The sequence below is a fragment of the Entelurus aequoreus genome, linkage group LG20 (genome assembly GCF_033978785.1).
Source record: "Entelurus aequoreus isolate RoL-2023_Sb linkage group LG20, RoL_Eaeq_v1.1, whole genome shotgun sequence".
Lineage (NCBI taxonomy): Eukaryota > Metazoa > Chordata > Actinopteri > Syngnathiformes > Syngnathidae > Entelurus > Entelurus aequoreus.
Window position 1 is genome coordinate 9231299 of NC_084750.1, and position 19114 is coordinate 9250412.

The 19114-nt window shown below is 36.8% G+C and overlaps 1 protein-coding gene across 7 annotated transcripts in view; it reads left to right on the forward strand.

The window, feature by feature from the left end:
* The window catches only part of LOC133635907 (protein FAM135B-like), a 144109-nt gene that overhangs the window by 83815 nt on the left and 41180 nt on the right, over positions 1–19114 (forward strand). For all 7 annotated transcript variants that reach the window (XM_062029356.1, XM_062029360.1, XM_062029358.1 and 4 more), the window contains 3 exons: positions 10693–10763; positions 10880–11053; positions 18797–18923. In XM_062029356.1, coding sequence (XP_061885340.1) covers positions 10693–10763; positions 10880–11053; positions 18797–18923 — 372 coding nt within the window. The remainder of the gene's footprint in view (positions 1–10692; positions 10764–10879; positions 11054–18796; positions 18924–19114) is intronic.

Below are 19114 nucleotides of genomic sequence, written 5' to 3' on the forward strand. Positions count from 1 at the left end.
CATGATATCACACACAAGTAAACACGCTGCAGGACTGCTTGTATCGCAAATGTTATCACGCACAACTAAACACACTGCAGGACTGCTTGTATCGCACATGATATCACACACAAGTAAACATGCTGCAGGACTGCTTGTATCGCAAATGTTATCACGCACAACTAAACACGCTGCAGGACTGCTTGTATCGCAAATGTTATCACGCACAACTAAACACACTGCAGGACTGCTTGTATCGCACATAACATCACACACAAGTAAACACGCTGCAGGACTGCTTGTATCGCAAATGTTATCACGCACAACTAAACACGCTGCAGGACTGCTTGTATCGCAAATGTTATCACGCACAACTAAACACGATGCAGGACTGCTTGTATCGCAAATGTTATCACGCACAACTAAACACGATGCAGGACTGCTTGTATCGCAAATGTTATCACGCACAACTAAACACACTGCAGTACTGCTTGTATCGCAAATGTTATCACGCACAACTAAACACGCTGCAGGACTGCTTGTATCGCAAATGTTATCACGCACAACTAAACACACTGCAGGACTGCTTGTATCGCACATGATATCACACACAAGTAAACACGCTGCAGGACTGCTTGTATCGCACATGATATCACACACAAGTAAAGACGCTGCAGGGCTGCTTGTATCGCACATGATATCACACACGTAAAGACGCTGCATGGCTGCTTGTATCGCACATGATATCACACACAAGTAAAGATGCTGCACGGCTGCTTGTACCGCACATGATATCACACACAAGTAAAGACGCTGCAGGGCTGCTTGTATCGCACATGATATCACACACAAGTAAAGACGCTGCAGGGCTGCTTGTATCGCACATGATATCACACACAAGTAAAGACGCTGCACGGCTGCTTGTATCGCACATGATATCACACACAAGTAAAGACGCTGCAGGGCTGCTTGTATCGCACATGATATCACACACAAGTAAAGACGCTGCAGGGCTGCTTGTATCGCACATGATATCACACACAAGTAAAGACGCTGCAGGGCTGCTTGTATCGCACATGATATCACACACAAGTAAAGACGCTGCAGGGCTGCTTGTATCGCACATGATATCACACACAAGTAAAGACGCTGCAGGGCTGCTTGTATCGCACATGACATTGCACATTTTACATGCAAGCCAAAAAATAATCCAGTACTTGTAATAATTCTGGCTAAGCAATTTGTTCCTGATCAACATTACAACATTGTCTGTGCTGAGAGATATACTTGGTATCAAATGACGATGTGGTATCACCTCTTCCTTGTCCTCTTTGCGGTTAAATAAAGCTGCACAGTATTTATCTGTACAGTAGACAGCTGGATACAAATGATCAAGCTTGTAAAGCCGAGAGACAATTATTGATGCTTCAATCCTACATTCTCCTGGAAGACACAGCAGCATGGAGACATGCTGGCTTCCATATCCTCCTGGCTCATTAACCTTGCTGCTCCTATCCTGAGATAGCACACATGAAAATAGCTCCTTGTTTCCCAAGTGTGCACGCTAGCTGACTCCTGATCCATACCAGTGCACAGATTGCTGTGTTTACTGGATGTCAGACACACTCTCACCACCTCTACCTTGCAAAATATGGAACACTGTGCGTGTGCGTGTGTGTGTGTGTGTGTGTGTGTGTGTGTGTGTGTGTGTGTGTGTGTGTGTGTGCGCGTGCGTGCGCGCATGCGTGCGTGTGTGCGTGCGTGCGTGCGTGCGCGTGTGGGTGTGTGTGTGCGATCAGAAGCTGCTTTTGTTTCTCAAAGCAAGTTGAGCCTGGATGAATGTAGCTCCCACTATTTCTAATTAGCATGGACAATCAAATTCCAATATATGAGTTATTTTCAACACCTTTACATTTACTCAACTCACTTTTTGGATACATTTTACTCGTCCAAATAGTTTTAATGCAACATAAATTATAGTTAAAGGCCTACTGAAAGCCACTACTAGCGACCACGCAGTCTGATAGTTTATATATCAATGATGAAATCTTAACATTGCAACACATGCCAATACGGGGTTAACTTGTAAAGCAGGGGTCACCAACGCGGTGCCCGCGGGCACCAGGTAGCCCGTGAGGACCAGATGAGTAGCCCGCTGGCCTGTTCTAAAAATAGCTCAAATAGCAGCACTTACCAGTGAGCTGCCTCTATTTTTTAAATGTTATTTATTTACTAGCAAGCTGGTCTCGCTTTGCTCGACATTTTTAATTCTAAGAGAGACAAAACTCAAATAGAATTTGAAAATCCAAGAAAATATTTTAAAGACTTGGTCTTCACTTGTTTAAATAAATTCATGATTTTTTTTACTTTGCTTCTTATAACTTTCAGAAAGACAATTTTAGAGAAAAAATACAACCTTAAAAATGATTTTAGGATTTTTAAACACATATACCTTTTTACCTTTTAAATTCCTTCCTCTTCTTTCCTGACAATTTAAATCAATGTTCAAGTAAATGTTTTATTTTTTATTGTAAAGAATAATAAATACATTTTGATTTGATTCTTCATTTTAGCTTCTGTTTTTTCGACGGAAGGATATTTGTGAAATATTTCTTCAAACTTATTATGATTAAAATTCAAAAAAATTATTCTGGCAAATCTAGAAAATCTGTAGAATCAAATTTTAATCTTATTTCAAAGTCTTTTTAATTTTTTTTTTTGTTCTGGAAAATGTAGAAGAAATAATGATTTGTCTTTGTTAGAAATATAGCTTGGTCCAATTTGTTATATATTCTAACAAAGTGCAGATTGTATTTTAACCTATTTAAAACATGTCATCAAAATTCTAAAATTAATCTTAATCAGGAAAAATTACCAATGATGTTCCATAAACTATTTTTTTAATTTTTTCAAAAAGATTCGAATTAGCTAGTTTTTCTCTTCTTTTTTTCGGTTGAATTTTGAATTTTAAAGAGTCGAAATTGAAGATAAACTATGTTTCAAAATTGAATTTTCATTTTTTTCGTGTTTCCTCCTCTTTTAAACCGTTCAATTAAGTGTAAATATCATTAATTATTAATAATAACATAGAGTTAAAGGTAAATTGAGCAAATTGGCTATTTCTGGCCATTTATTTAAGTGTGTATCAAACTGGTAGCCCTTCGCATTAATCACTACCCAAGAAGTAGCTCTTGCTTTCAAAAAGGTTGGTGACATTTTAAATTTCCCGGGGAACTTCCGGTTCAAAACGCCTTTGGAGGATGACGTATGCGCGTGACGTCGCGAGGTCCACGGAAGTGTTTGGATCCTTTTGGACACAATACAAACAGCTCTGTTTTCTTCGACAAAATTCCACAGTATTCTGGACATTTGTGTTGGTGAATCTTTTGCAATTTGTTTAATGAACAATGGAGGCTGCAAAGAAGAACGTTGTAGGTGGGATCGGTGTATTAGCGGCTGGCTGCAGCAACACAACCAGGAGGACTTTGTTGGATAGCAGACGCGCTAGCGGCGAACTCACCTTGACTTCCTAAGTCTCCGGGCCGCCGACCGCATCGTCGATCGCTGGAACGCAGGTGAGCACGGGTGTTGATGAGCGGAGGAGGGCTGGCTGGCGTAGGTGGAGCGCTAATTTTTTTATCACAGCTCTGACGAGGTCCCGTTGTTAAGTTAGCGTCGTTAGCAACAGCATTGCTAGGCTTCGACAGGCGTCGAATACACATTAACCGTGTAATTACATGTCCAGTGTTTGGTTCGGTGTCTCCTGATAGTAGTATTGTTGATCTTCTGTCTATCCTTCCAGTCAGGGATTTATTTATTTTGTTTCTATCTGCATTTGAGACAGATGCTGTCACGTTAGCTCATGCTAAAGAGCTTCGTCGATGTATTGTCGTGGAGATAAAAGTCACCGTTGATGTCCATTTCGCCTTCTCGACTCTCATTTTCAAGAGGATATAGTATCCCAGGTGGTTTAGAATACAAATCCGTGATCCACAATAGAAAAAGGAGAGAGTGTGGAATCCAATGAGCCAGCTTGTACCTAAGTTACGGTCAGAGCGAAAAAAGATACGTCCATCACTGCCTCTCAAGTCCTTCACTGTAACGTTCCTCATCCACAAATCTTTCATCCTCGCTCAAATTAATGGGGTAATCGTCACTTTCTCGGTCCGAATCTCTCTCGCTCCATTGTAAACAACGGGGAATTGTGATGAATACTAGCTCCTGTGACGTCACGCTACTTCCGGTAGGGGCAAGGTTTTTTTTATCAGCGAGCAAAAGTTGCGAACTTTATCGTCGATTTTCTCTACTAAATCCTTTCAGCAAAAATATGGCAATATCGCGAAATGATCAAGTATGACACATAGAACGGATCTGCTATTCCCGTTTAATAAAAAAAAATTCATTTCAGTAGGCCTTTAAGTATTTTTGTGAAGGGGAAACATTGACTTTCATTCTGATTGCTACATTTGATGATATCATCATTATATCTATTTTGAAACTATTGATTAGTATTTATGTGGCTCGTTAGAGAGACTTGTCACATGACTCTGTTACACCAATCTAACGTAAGCACTGGTGACCTTACACTTCAATTTGACCAATCAAACGGAGCCTGGCAGTCACATGACAGCACTCAAACGACACGTGACATGAACTTTAATGTTTACTTACATTTATATCGTCATAAGAATGTTCACATTTCAGCCAATTAGAGAAAACATGTTGCGCTCACTTCTAGATGTTTTTAATCTTTAGCTAATGCTAACATTAGCCTGTTATACACGGATTTGATTTTTGCGTTTATAGTCGGAAATCCGTCTCTTTTATCTCTGTAAATTATTTTCCGTTTATCTTCGTTTTTTCCGACCTACAATGTGTGGTAAAGTCTTGATCCGTCTCGTTGCCATACCTGCCAACAACTACAGTTTTCTCGTAATGAGTAGGGTTTTTGATAATCCAGTGGTAAAAACGACAGTTTTCCATTCAAAATGATGAAGTTAAAAATAGAAGCTACGTAGCGAAGCAACTCCTCTGGCAGGGGACAAACTGTACATCAATGATTTGTTGGTTTATGTATAAAAACACCCATGATTGTTTACTATGACGAGTCACCATTGGTTAAGATTAGGGTTGCAAAGGGGTGGAAAGTTTATTTTTTAATATTTACCACGGGAAGTTAAGCTCGGGAATTTTGGAAATTTTGACCATTTTTTGATTATTCAAAGTTGGACACCGTCCATCTTATTAAGCAGCTTATCCACTACGGTGTCAAGCAGCTTATCCACTACGGTGTCGTCACAGACTACAAAGGCGGACCGCGCAAATTTTCAGGACTTATACAGATCCCAAATACACATCAGCAGGTACCAGAAGGTAAGAAAAGTTGGTTTTGCATAATATTGCGAAACAAAAGGCCAGATAATATGTCTTACCTTATACACACACCATAATAATACTCCTATGTTGAAGCACAGTACAATCCATCAATCAATCAATCAATCCACTTTATTTATATAGCACATTTACACAACAAGAATGTTTCCAAAGTGCTGCACAGCCATGTTAAAAACAATATTAAAAACAATATTAAAAACAATATTATGCTACACCAATGAGCGGTGTGGCTTCATAGCTTTCCAAAGTCCTACTAAAACATTTTGATAGATTTTTGAGCGCCGTGTGTAATGTTCTATATTTTCAATGGAACTCACAAAATGTTGCTGTTGTTTACTTGAGTCATATTGCAGTCTACATGTATCTCTTATGTGTGACTGCCATCTACTGGTCACCTTTATCATTATACCATGTACCCAATAAAATTGCTTCGAGGTCGGAAAGAAAAAACAGAATTATTCCGTACATTAGGCGTACCAGGTAATAAGGCGCACTGTCGAGTTTTGTGGGAAAAAAAAGGATTTTAAGTGTGCCTTATAGTCCGGAAAATACGGTACTTAAAAAAACAAAAAAATGTGTGGTACATTTAGGATACGTAAAGTTACCACAGGAAGTTAAGCTCGGGAAGTTTGGAAATATTGACCATTTTTTGATTATTCAAAGTTGGACACCGTCTCTGGGAATTAACGGGGAATTCCAATAATGATATATTATTGGGCACTTGTATATATGCTGGTGGAAAGTTTCCGGTAAATTTCCGGAAACTTTCCGTAAATTTACCACAGGAAGTTAAGCTCGGGAAGTTTGGAAATATTGACCATTTTTTGATTATTCAAAGTTGGACACCGTCTGTGGGAATTAATGGGAATGAATGGGGAATTCCAATAATGATATATTATTGGGCACTTGTCTATATGCTGCTGCATCTTTGTGGCATACCTGACGTAGCTCTTTGCACAGTATTTGCACATGTACACCGCCTTTCTGCCTACATTGGTTGGGGTGAAATGTCTCCACACATCATATGTGGCATTATTCTCTTTGTATTTATCAATTATTGTAAAACACTAATGCAATGCCACACACAGATATAAATAACAACTGGAGTAGTCCTTAAAAATATTCTACTGATGGACAAATGAATAGAAATAGGCTAGATGAATAAATGAATCAGCATGCTAAATCAAACTATAAGCTACATTCTTGTATGACAACAGAATGGCTAGCAGAACAGAAGGCAGAGGAAACTACACCTTTTGATTGAATATTTGCTAGTTCAACTTTAAACATCACAAAAAAGGTCAATTCGGGTCGCTAACGTTGTTAGCATAAATGAATGGGAATTAACAGAGAGAAAATTAGCATCACGGCTAACGGAGAAATATTTTGGGTTCATTATGAGACTGTGGTGGTACATAAACCTAGCTAGCTAGAGATATTGGCTCCAAAATCATTGAACAAGTACAGGAACAGCTAGCTAGCTTGAGTCATACAGTAACAAGCAATTACACCTCTATTACACTTAAATACCATAGATCAAATATATTTACCCCATCAACACTTACCTGACTGGATGAAGTCCTCGGGCTCAAATACTAGTGTGGCCTCAATAGCCCTGCTGTAGTGTGTAGCATGCTGGCAATTATCTGGGCATGTGATGGAAGAATGTACTGCACATGTGATGGAGGAATGCACAGTGAAGGGTTGATATTCTACTGAATTTGCATGAAATCAGGTTGTTTTATCTAATAATCATGCTGCAAGATCTAGCATGTTTATTCCCATTAATTTCCCATATATTCCCATTAATTCCCATGGAAAGTTTCCAACTTTGAATATTCCTGGAATTTTGCAACCCTAGTTAAGATTAGGGCAAAACATTAGGGACAGGCCAATCAGAGGCAAGATAGGGCGGGTCATTGAACCAGGAAGTGAAATCACAACCGATGAGGAGAGAGTCGTAGAAGAGAAGAGGGAATATTCAAGCAGGACATTTATATATGAAAACAACTAGTGGAAGATGGCAGAGGGATTCTCTTCCTTAGATGTTTCTTTTGGCCATGTAGACCACGTCCAGGAAACCCACAATGTTGGCCACATTTGGACAAATGTTTATTTGACTTGTTTACCATGTAAACCCAAATCCCAAATGGAAGAGGTGGAATACACCTTTAAGAACACACATGATTGTGGCAGACATGTTTAAATGCTAACTTTCATGTTCATTGGTGTTTGAAAACAACAAGACAGTAGCTGACATTTTGTTCATTATTTTATATTTTGACATTGAATAGTTGAATCATAAACAACAATATATTTGTTATTTCATGCTATAAATCACAACAGCCAGGTCCAGCCCACCAAAATGTCAACAAAGCACATTTTCCACGTAATACCACTAAAGGGTAGTTTGCGTCATGAGCAGTAATTCTCATAAAATCTCGTCCTACGAGACTCCACTTTGAGGAAGATGGACACTTTTCATGGTTCTGGAGCTGGAATTACCATTGCAGCCACTGCTGTTGTGCTGATTGCCAATAGAAGACAAAGATTGCTCAAAGACAACGTCCTCACGTATGGCAGCGGACAGGAATAAGGGATTATTGGCAGATACTTGTAAAAAAAACAGTGAATTCCTCCTTTACAATCAGAACATCCACAAATTGTGGATTCAAGGGCCCCCTTGACTTTGTTTGGGCAAGACGGCCCAGTCCAGCCTCGACCAAGACCACCCGTCTGCCCTAGTTGTCCTGCATGGGCGCCTCCCCGCCCTGTAAATGTTTTCATTATGCTATTGCAACACATTGAAACCTAAAAAAAGAATCCACCTTATGTAAAATAGTTTTAGTGATATTTGAGAGGTTTTCGATATATGGGTGTTTCCATTACCAGTTTCTTATTGCGATATTTAGGTTTTGAATATTTCTAGGGGGAATGTAAAGGCAGCTAGTGACTGTAAAATATATTTGATTGATTGATTGATTGAGACTTTTATTAGTATATTGCACAGTACAGTACATATTCCGTACAATTGACCACTAAATGGTAACACCCAAATAAGTTTTTCAACTTGTTTAAGTCGGGGTCCACTTAAATTGATTCATGATACAGATATATACTATCATGTATACTATCATCATAATACAGTCATCACACAAGATAATCACATTGAATTATTTACATTATTTACAATCAGGGGTGTGGATGGGGGGGGGGGGGATATGGACATCAAGTAGTGGACATAGAGAGAGAGAGAGAGAGAGAGAGAGAGAGAGAGAGAGAGAGATCAGAAGGCATAAGAAAAAGTATCTGCATTTGATTGTTTACATTTGATTATTAGCAATCCGGGGAGGGTGTTAGTTTAGGGTTGTAGCTGCCTGGAGGTGAACTTTTATTGCGGTTTTGAAGGAGGATAGAGATGCCCTTTCTTTTATACCTGTTGGGAGCGCATTCCACATTGATGTGGCATAGAAAGAGAATGAGTTAAGACTAGAGATGTCCGATAATATCGGCCTGCGTTAAAATGTAATATCGGAAATTATCTGTATCGTTTTTTTTAGTATCAGTATCGTTTTTTTTGTTTTGTTTTGTTTTGTTTTTTTATTAAATCCACATAAAAAACACAAGATACACTTACAATTAGTGCACCAAGCCAAAAAACCTCCCTCCCCCATTTACACTCATTCACACAAAAGGGTTGTTTCTTTCTGTTATTAATATTCTGCTTCCTACATTATATATCAATATATATCAATACAGTCTGCAAGGGATACAGTTATTAATATTAACAATATATATCAATACAGTCTGCAAGGGATACAGTTATTAATATTAACAATATATATCAATACAGTCTGCAAGGGATACAGTCCGTAAGCACACATGATTGTGCGTGCTGCTGCTCCACTAATAGTACTAACCTTTAACAGTTAATTTTACTCATTTTCATTCATTATTAGTTTCTATGTAACTGTTTTTATATTGTTGTACTTTCTTTTTTATTCAAGAAAATGTTTTTAATTTATTTTTTTATTTTACTAATTTTTTTAAAAAGTACCTTATCTTCACCATACCTGGTTGTCCAAATTAGGCATAATAATGTGTTAATTCCACGACCGCATATATCGGTTGATATCGGTATTGGTTGATATCGGTAAATAAAGAGTTGGACAATATCGGATATCTGCAAAAAGCCATTATCGTACATCCCTAGTTAAGACCTTTGTTAGTTGGGAATCTGGGTTTAACGTGATTAGTGGAGCTCCCCCTGGTGTTGTGGTTATGGCGGTCATTTACGTTAAGGAAGTAGTTTGACATGTACTTCGCTATCAGGGAGGTGTAGTGGATTTTTGATGTAGTAGTGTCTCTCTCACGCACACACCAATGATGATTGGAGTTCAAGTACCATTAAACAAAAGTTACTCACCAGTTACCTGAGTAGTTTTGTCACTGCATACGTACCTCTATTATTATTGTTATTGTTTACTTTTACTTAAGTCATGCTACTCTGGAGCAGAAGTGTCAAACTCAACGCCTGCAAATGCCTGGAAATGTGTTCATAAAATACTTGATATCTTTTCCAACTTAGTGTATTTGTTCCTCCTATTTTGACATAAAATAATACATGTCCAGCTATAAATTACAAATATTTTAAATTTTAATACTGTCCAATAATACAACAAAATATATTATACATTTAAAAAAAATGGTGTTAGGCAAAATAAATACTGCTTAACTTAAGATTTCCCACAAGTTCTCCATCACATTGTACACTGTAAAAATGACTACAATTTATTGTTACATTTTAACGACTGAGCTAGCAGTTTTCTACCATAAAAACAACTTTTTCAATATAAGAACTATTGTACATTTTACGATAAAAACAGTTGTACTGTTTTTCCATTATATTTACCGCACATTTTACAATCAAATTCCGGTGACTGAGCTACAAGTTTTTTGCAGTAAGATGTCAAAATATTATTTTGACAGTGAATGTGATACAAGTGGCCCTCAATGAAAACAAGTTTGACACTCCTGCTCTAAAGTAATTGAGTACAATGTATGTCTACTCTACACTATATGTTATATATTCTACTGTATTAACTCTACCCACCCCTGCTTATATATTCTACTGTATTAACTCTACCCACCCCTGCTTATATATTATATGTTATATATTCTACTGTATTAACTCTACCCACCCCTGCTTATATATTATATGTTATATATTCTACTGTATTAAGGCCGCTTGAAATGTGTCCGGTCAAAAAACCTTGCTTGTTTGTGGCAAATATTGAAGCCTTGGTGGATGTTCTCCAGGTAGAGGAGGCCCTCAGCGAGGTGGACTTTCAGTTGAAGCTGGATCTTCACTTCACTGACAACGAGCAACAGTAGGTGCACACACCAATTATTCATGTTGAATTATTCAAAGGCGCAGCAGGCGTAGATATTAGATAGTCATGGAGAAGTCATTCAATATGGCTGAAATTTCAATGACTGTTCCTAGGCTGGCAGACATGGTGGCCGTCCCGTTGATCAGCAGTCGCACCCTCAACCTCCACTTCCACCCGCAGCGAGGCCTGCACCATCATGTTCCTGTCATGTTTGACTACTTCCACCTGTCCGTCGTTTCCGTTTCCATCCACGCCTCACTGGTTGCCTTACATCAGCCGCTAATCAGGTAGAAGAAAGCTTTTTTAGGGGTTCTCATTTACATGGCTTGAAGGTTTTGACAAAGCACGGACATTGTTTTGATGTGCTCCTCTCACCTTTCATCATGTCAGGGAACATCAACCCTTTGAAATTCTCTCTACGTTTGTTCTACAGCAGGGGTGTCCAAACTTTTTCCACTGACAAATGAAAGGAAGCTTCAAGTTCATTTTGATATTTTTCATTTTCAAAACTATTAGGGCTCCCTTCAATTGTTTCAAGTTTCAAGTTTATTATTCTTCGGTCAATGGTCAACAAAATAAACAAACAGTTGAACATTCATAGATTGAAAATGAAAATGTTGCAGACCGACAGGGTTTAGGCTGAAGTTGAACACTTATTGCGCCTAACCCTGTAAACAATGTCAAGTACAAAATAAACTTCCGAAAATGATGAAATGTCCTTTGTACAACATATTATAAATACACATTATACATAACATAAACACAATTCAATTATATACACAGTAAAGGCATGTGAAATATCCTTGTAGACATGTTAAACCTCTGTACCAATTTATATACTATATACAAACAATTGTACTTCCATTATTATTTATAACCCACATTTAGTATTTGAATTAACATTGATCATAGTATTAACTACTGTGTTGATTCAAGAGTGATATATTTTTTCAAGACATTAGTCTTAAAGTGTTTTTTAAATGTGTGAATAGAACTGGAACATTTTAAGGAATAATCCAAGCTGTTCCAAAGTTGAACCCCCCTGACAGAAACACATCTACTTTTTAAGCTTGTTCTTATCTTAGCTTTCTGGAAGACAGCTGAACCTGTGAGGTCATAGGGATTCTCTCTGGGTTTAAACCTCTCCTGTAGACATCCAGGCAGCATGTGGTTATGAGCTTTGTACGTCACAATAGCAGTGTTGAGGTCAACAAGATCGTGCAGTTTTAATGTTTTTAATTTAATAAACAGAGCATTGGTTTGGTCATGATAATCTGCATAATTTACAATTCTAATCGCTTTCTTTTGAAGTAAGAATATAGATTCAATGTTTGTATTGTAATTCTTACCCCAGATTTCGACACAATAATTAAGATAAGGGAGTACAAAAGAATTATATAACATGATAAGAGCCTTTTGATTTACGGAGTTTTTGATTTTATGTAACATAGCAATATTTTTTGCCATCTTTGTCTTAAGTATATTTATGTGCAGTTTCCAATTTAATTTATCATCTATATGGATTCCCAAAAATGTTGTTGAATACACCCTTTCTATCTCCATGTCATCAATTCTTATATGACACTGTTTGTTATTTTTCCTATTTCCAAAAATTATATATTTTGTTTTATTTAGGTTGATTGATAGTTTATTGGCATCAAACCATTGCTTTAGTATGTGGAGTTCACTCTCTACAGTCCCTAAGAGTTGGCCAAGGTCTTGCCCAGAACAGTACAGACTTGTATCATCAGCAAAGAGAATACATTTGAGTTTTTTAAAGATTTTACAGATATCATTAATGTACAATAAAAACAATTGTGGTTAATGTTAAAGGTGCCGGGGACCCAAAATGGTCTTAGTCATTAATGTGTTAAAAATATATACATTTAATTTGCTTTAACACTTAAATATCTACAGATCAACTGCACATCTATTAATTGTCATATATTTTATGTTTTATGCCCTTTTTTCTCCAAAGAAAACCCAGTTTTTTCTATGGCAAACAAACAAAACATGCAATCTTTTCCCCAAAACTTTTTTTAAGGTGGAACATTTGATGTGAAGTAATTAGAGCCTTATGTTCAGGCATGTGAAATGTCCGCAAAAACGCGTTAATCTGTGTGTTTAAATGTTCATTTTCGCGTCAAAAATATCACTTCTGTGTTTTTTTTATGAAATATCCCAAAAATAGGATGTAAACAACATTTGTTGAACGCTGTTCCTCTTGCCACAGGACAGAGAGATGACCAGTTAGCATCATCTAGCTAGCTTGTTGTCGCCTGCCTTTGCTCTGCAAGCCACAGTGTTGACAACTTCCTATCTTCCTGCACTGCAAAAAGTCAGTGTTCAAAAACAAGAATAATTAAAGCTGCAAGCAGCGTTGGTCGGGTCTGCATTTTGGCAGGTGCTAGTCCTAGGTGTCCCAATACTTTTGTCCAGTGGTAGTCCTGAGTGAGACCTACATAGAGGTTTTTGTTTCGTGTCTCTACAATATTCGTACTGGGAGTTAGAGGAAGTTGTGTCTGTGTCTTTTTCCTAGGTGTTGCGGCACAGTGGTTGTTTTCTTTGAAGGCGCGTAAAATCACAGCAGCGGAGCAACTTTAGTGCTGCGGGTCTTTGAAGGCTCGTAAAATCAAAACGGTAGCACGAATCACAACGCCGTCTTCAACTTTTAATCTCTCTCCTGTAGCAGTTTGAAGCCGAAACGACAAACGCGCTCAGAGGAGATAACGTTTGATGTTTGGTGACCGGTTGTAACAAACATTTTGTTTTGAAGGAGGAGTAGCAAACTTCCTGTTGATTTTTGCTGAAGGATGTCAATCTATGAAATGTAGGTCTAGGTGAGACCTACATAGAGGTATTTGTTTCATGTCTCTAAGACGTTCCTACCGGAAGTTACAAGCAGTTTTGTCTGAGTTTTCCTCTAAAAAGCAGTTTTGTCTCTGTTTTGTTCAAAAATTGCTCTAGAGCTCAATTTTGAGTTTTGGGGTTCGGTTTTTTTTTTAGATCGCAATTTCCAGCAGTCCCAATGTGTGAGAATTTTGGTGAGTTTTGAAGTATTTTAAGGGGGTCAAATTACAGCTCAAAGAGGCAAAAATGAGTGTTTTTAGTACATTTTTGTCTTAAATGGGAAATTGCCAACTTCCTGTTGGTTTTTGCCCGAGGATGTTAAATTATGAGTTGTAGGTCTAAGTGAGGCCTACATACAGGTTTTTGTTTCATGTCTCTACGACCTTCGTAGCGGGAGTTACAGGCAGTTTGTTTTTGTTTTTTCCTAGGGGACGCTAGAGCGCAATTTTGATTTTTGGGGTTTGGTTTTTTTATTTTATGGAAATTTTCGCAGGCCCTGATGTGTGTGTCAAATTTGGTGAGTTTTGAAGCATGTTAAGTGGGTCAAATTAGCGTTTTTTGTGGCGGCGGAATAATAATAATAAAGAAGAATAATAATAAAACCTTACAATTACAATAGGTTCCTTTGTAACCTGTACAAAGGACTCCCTGTGGGAGTCCTTTGTACAGGGTACAGGGCGGACCCTAAAAAAATACAAAAATGAGGGGTATTTTATTTGAACTAAGCAAAATTATCTGCCAATAGAACAAGAAAATTTGGCTTGTCAAGACTTTCCAAAACAAGTACAATTATCTAACCTCAATGAACCCAAAAATAGCTTAAAATAAGTATATTCTCACTAATAACAAGTGCACTACTATATGAGTACGTACTTTCTATTGTTTCATTGAAAATAAAACAGCAAAGTCCATTTGGCTGTCATCTGTTTTAATATGAGACACAATTGTGTCAAAGTCATGATTTTTTTTTTCTTGCTTGAAATAAGAAATGATTACTTTAATAAAATAGTTTTCTACTTGTGAGTGTTGATGACACAGCTTTGCAACAGTTGATATTCTAGTTTCAAGCATGTTTTACTCAATATAGCTCATCAAATCTCAGCAACAAGCTGTAATATCTTACTGAGATCATTTAGGAGCAACACACTTAAAACAAGTAAAACACTCTAACATCAAATCTGCTTAGTGAGAAGAATGATCTTATCAGACAGAAAATAAGCAAATACCACCCTTATTTGACATATTTCATCTTACTTAGATGTCACTTTTTGCAGTGTGCAAACAAACATTTGGATGATTACAATGCGAACCCTAAAGCATTTTTTAGCAAGAAGGTATATTTTTGGATGTAAACAGAAGTCACAACACTGGAATTATAATACCCAAGGAGGCATGGCTACAGGATAGCGTTCCAAAATGTGAAAGGTTTTCTGAGTGCTAGTTATATAATTTGACATTACATTTTCTAGGGTGATCATTTTAGTAAATTATCTACACCAGGGGTCACCAACCTTTTTGAAAGCAAGAGCTACTTCTTGGGTAGTGATTAATGTGAAGGGCTACCAGTTTGATACACACTTAAATAAATTGCCAGAAATAGCCAATTTGCTCAATTTACCTTTAACTCTATGTTATTATTAATAATTAATGATATTTACACTTAATTGAACGGTTTAAAAGAGGAGAAACCACGAAAAAAATGACAATTAAACTTTGAAACATAGTTTATCTTCAATTTCGACTCTTTATAATTCAAAATTCAACCGAAAAAAAGAAGAGAAAAACTAGCTAATTCGAATCTTTTCGAAAAAATTAAAAAAATAATTTATGGAACATCATTAGTCATTTTTCCTGATTAAGATTAATTTTAGAATTTTGATGACATGTTTTAAATAGGTTAAAATCCAATCTACACTTTGTTAGAATATATAACAAATTGGACCAAGCTATATTTCTAACAAAGACAAATCATTATTTCTTATAGATTTTCCAGAACAAAAATTTTAAAAGAAATTCAAAAGACTTTGAAATAAGATTTAAATTTGATTCTACAGATTTTCTAGATTTGCCAGAATAATTTTTTTGAATTTTAATTATAATAAGTTTGAAGTTTCACAAATATTCTTCGTCGAAAAAACAGAAGCTAAAATGAAGAATTCAATTAAAATGTATTTATTATTCTTTACAATAAAAAAATTTTTTTTACTTGAACATTGATTTAAATTGTCAGGAAAGAAGAAGAAGGAATTTAAAAGGTATATGTGTTTAAAAATCCTAAAATCATTTTTAAGGTTGTATTTTTTCTCTAAAATTGTCTTTCTGAAAGTTATAAGAAGCAAAGTAAAAAAATAATGAATTTATTTAAACAAGTGAAGACCAAGTCTTTAAAATATTTTCTTGGATTTTCAAATTCTATTTGAGTTTTGTCTCTCTTAGAATTAAAAATGTCGGGCAAAGCGAGACCAGCTTGCTAGTAAATAAATACAATTTAAAAAATAGAGGCAGCTCACTGGTAAGTGCTGCTATTTGAGCTATTTGTAGAACAGGCCAGCGGGCTACTCATCTGGTCCTTACGGGCTACCTGGTGCCCGCGGGCACCACGTTGGTGACCCCTGATCTACACTGTACCGTATTTTCTGGACCATGAAGCTCACCGGACTATAAGGCGCACTGCCGATGAATGATCTATGTTCGATTTTTTGTCATATATACCGGTAAGTCGCTCCGAATTATAGGGCGCATTAAAGGAGTCTCCTTTTTTTTTTTTTTTCTAAATGTAGAAGACTTCCTTGTGGTCTACATAACATGTGATGGTGGTTCTTTGCTCAAAATGTTGCATAGATGATGTTTTACACATCATCTTCAACTCACTTTCTGACAGTCTCTTCAGGATGCGCCGGTCTTATTTACGTGCCTCCACTTCGACAGCGTCTTCTCCCTGCCATCTTTGTGGAAGACGTGTCAAAAGATGGCGCTAACTGTTTTAATGACATTCACACTTGACTTCAATCAATAACGGAGCAGCATCTCCTCATCCGTGGCTCACTAGTGCAACAACAACGCCCGAAATGTGTCCCGTGAAAAACCGTCCGACCGGAGCTCTCTAATAACTTAAGATACTTGGGTGAATAATGTAAAGTCACTACACCGGTATGTTTTAGTGCTTTCATGGTGAGTTTACTGACAGATATAAGTAGGGATGTCCGATAATATCGGCCCGCCGATATTATCGGACGATAAATGCGTTAAAATGTAATATCGGAAATTATCGGTATCGTTTTTTTTATTATCGGTATCGTTTTTTATTTTTTTTAATTTTTTTATTAAATCCACATAAAAAACACAAGATACACTTAGAATTAATGCACCAACCCAAAAAACCTCCCTTCTCATTCACACAAAAGGGTTGTTTCTTTCTGTTATTAATATTCTGGTTCCTACATTATATATCAATATATATCAATACAGTCTGCAAGGGATACAGTTATTAATATTAACAATATATATCAATACAGTCTGCAAGGAATACAGTCCGTAAGCACACATGATTGTGCGTGCTGCTGCTCCACTAATAGTACTAACCTTTAACACTTAATTTTACTCATTTTCATTCATTACTAGTTTCTATGTAACTGTTTTTATATTGTTTTACTTTCTTTTTTATTCAAGAAAATGTTTTTAATTTATTTATCTTATTTTATTTATTTATTTTTTTTAAAAAGTACCTTATCTTCACCATACCTGGTTGTCCAAATTAGGCATAATAATGTGTTAATTCCACGACTGTATATATCGGTTGATATCGGTATCGGTTGATATCGGTATCGGTAATTAAAGAGTTGGACAATATCGGATATCGGCAAAAAGCCATTATCAGACATCCCTAGATATAAGTAAGAACTTTACACTACTTTATATTAGAAATGACAAAAGTGGAGGATGAATGTCACATAACAAGAAGATAGAGAAAAAGAAGAAGATTATCGACTACGGTGTCGGCACAGACTACAAAGGTGGACCGCGCAATTTTTCAGGATTTATACAGATCCCAAATACAGATCAGCAAGTACTAGAAGGTAAGAAAAGTTGTTTTTGCATAATTTTGTTAAAACAAAACAGCAGATATGTCTTACCTTATACACACAGCATAATAATACTCCTATGTTGAAGCACAGTACAATCCATCAAGCGGTGTGGCTTCATAGCTTACCAAAGTCCTACTAAAACATTTTGATAGATTTTTCAGCGCCGTGTGTAATGTTCTATATTTTCAATGGAACATATAAAATATTGCTGTTGTTTACTTGAGTCATATTGCAGTCTACACGTACCTCTTGTGTGTGACTGCCATCTACTGGTCACCTTTATCATTACACCATGTACCAAATAAAATAGCTTTGAGGTCGGAAAGAAAAAACAGAATTATTCCGTACATTAGGCGCACCGGGTTATAAGGCGCACTGTCGAGTTTTGAGTTATAGTCCGGCAAATACGGTACTTAACAAAACAACAAAATGTGTGGTACATTACATGAGACATGTTAGTGTGACAAAGAGGTTGGTAGATGAGAATAAATCTAAAGAATGTCAAAAGTAGAGTAGAAATGCACTCACTTGCAGGAAATGTTGTCTTGATTTTCTACATTTTCTTTCACGGATTGTATTCCTCTTTTTTCCCTCAAAGGGTGCTCACATGCCTTTAAACACGTAGGTGAATCATTCATAACATTACTTTTGCTTCATTATTATTTTTGGAACAATGACAATTTAAAAAAAAGTCAGACTAAAGGTCTCGAGGATCCAAAAGGCACATAAAAGTGTTAAAAATAAGTCATATTATTTTGACTTTCAACACTCAAATCTCTTTGCCAACTTCACATCTGTCAGTTAAGTTTTTCATTCTTTTTGAGCATCGACACTTTTAAAGAAAAAGCAACCTGCATTGCAGCTTTGTGTTATTATTGTCAACGTAGCAACATTTTCTCCTTACATTTCACCTGTTAGCTCTTTTATTTCACTTTTTAAGGTTTTTTTTGGTAATATTTTTGAAATGGGCTGTTAGAAAATGAGCTGCATTCCACAAATTAGACCAACTTAGACTTATTAATTATTAAATGAATAACTTGGACCCCTCTTTCTTCTGCTTGCTGACCTATCCCTGCATGTCTGTCCTGCCTCCAGCTTTGCTCGCACAGGAAAGGGGTCCTGGCTGGGAAAAGGGTCAGCAGAGAGCACCAATGATCCATCTGCAGTCTCAGTGGAGAACCTTGTGTTTGGAGCAGGGTACTGCAAGCCCATCATCTCGGAGGTATGCTGCGGTCAAATCTGATTTATAGATCTTCACAATTGGTCACTTGAGGCTTAAAAAAACAGAAGTATATATATTTACATTCCCTGGGTGGAGTTTGTTCAGATACAAATCCTAGGAATGTCCCAAATGACCTAAAAATGGCACCTTCAAAGCAAAATGTAGTCACAGTATGATGCTGTTAATGTGTC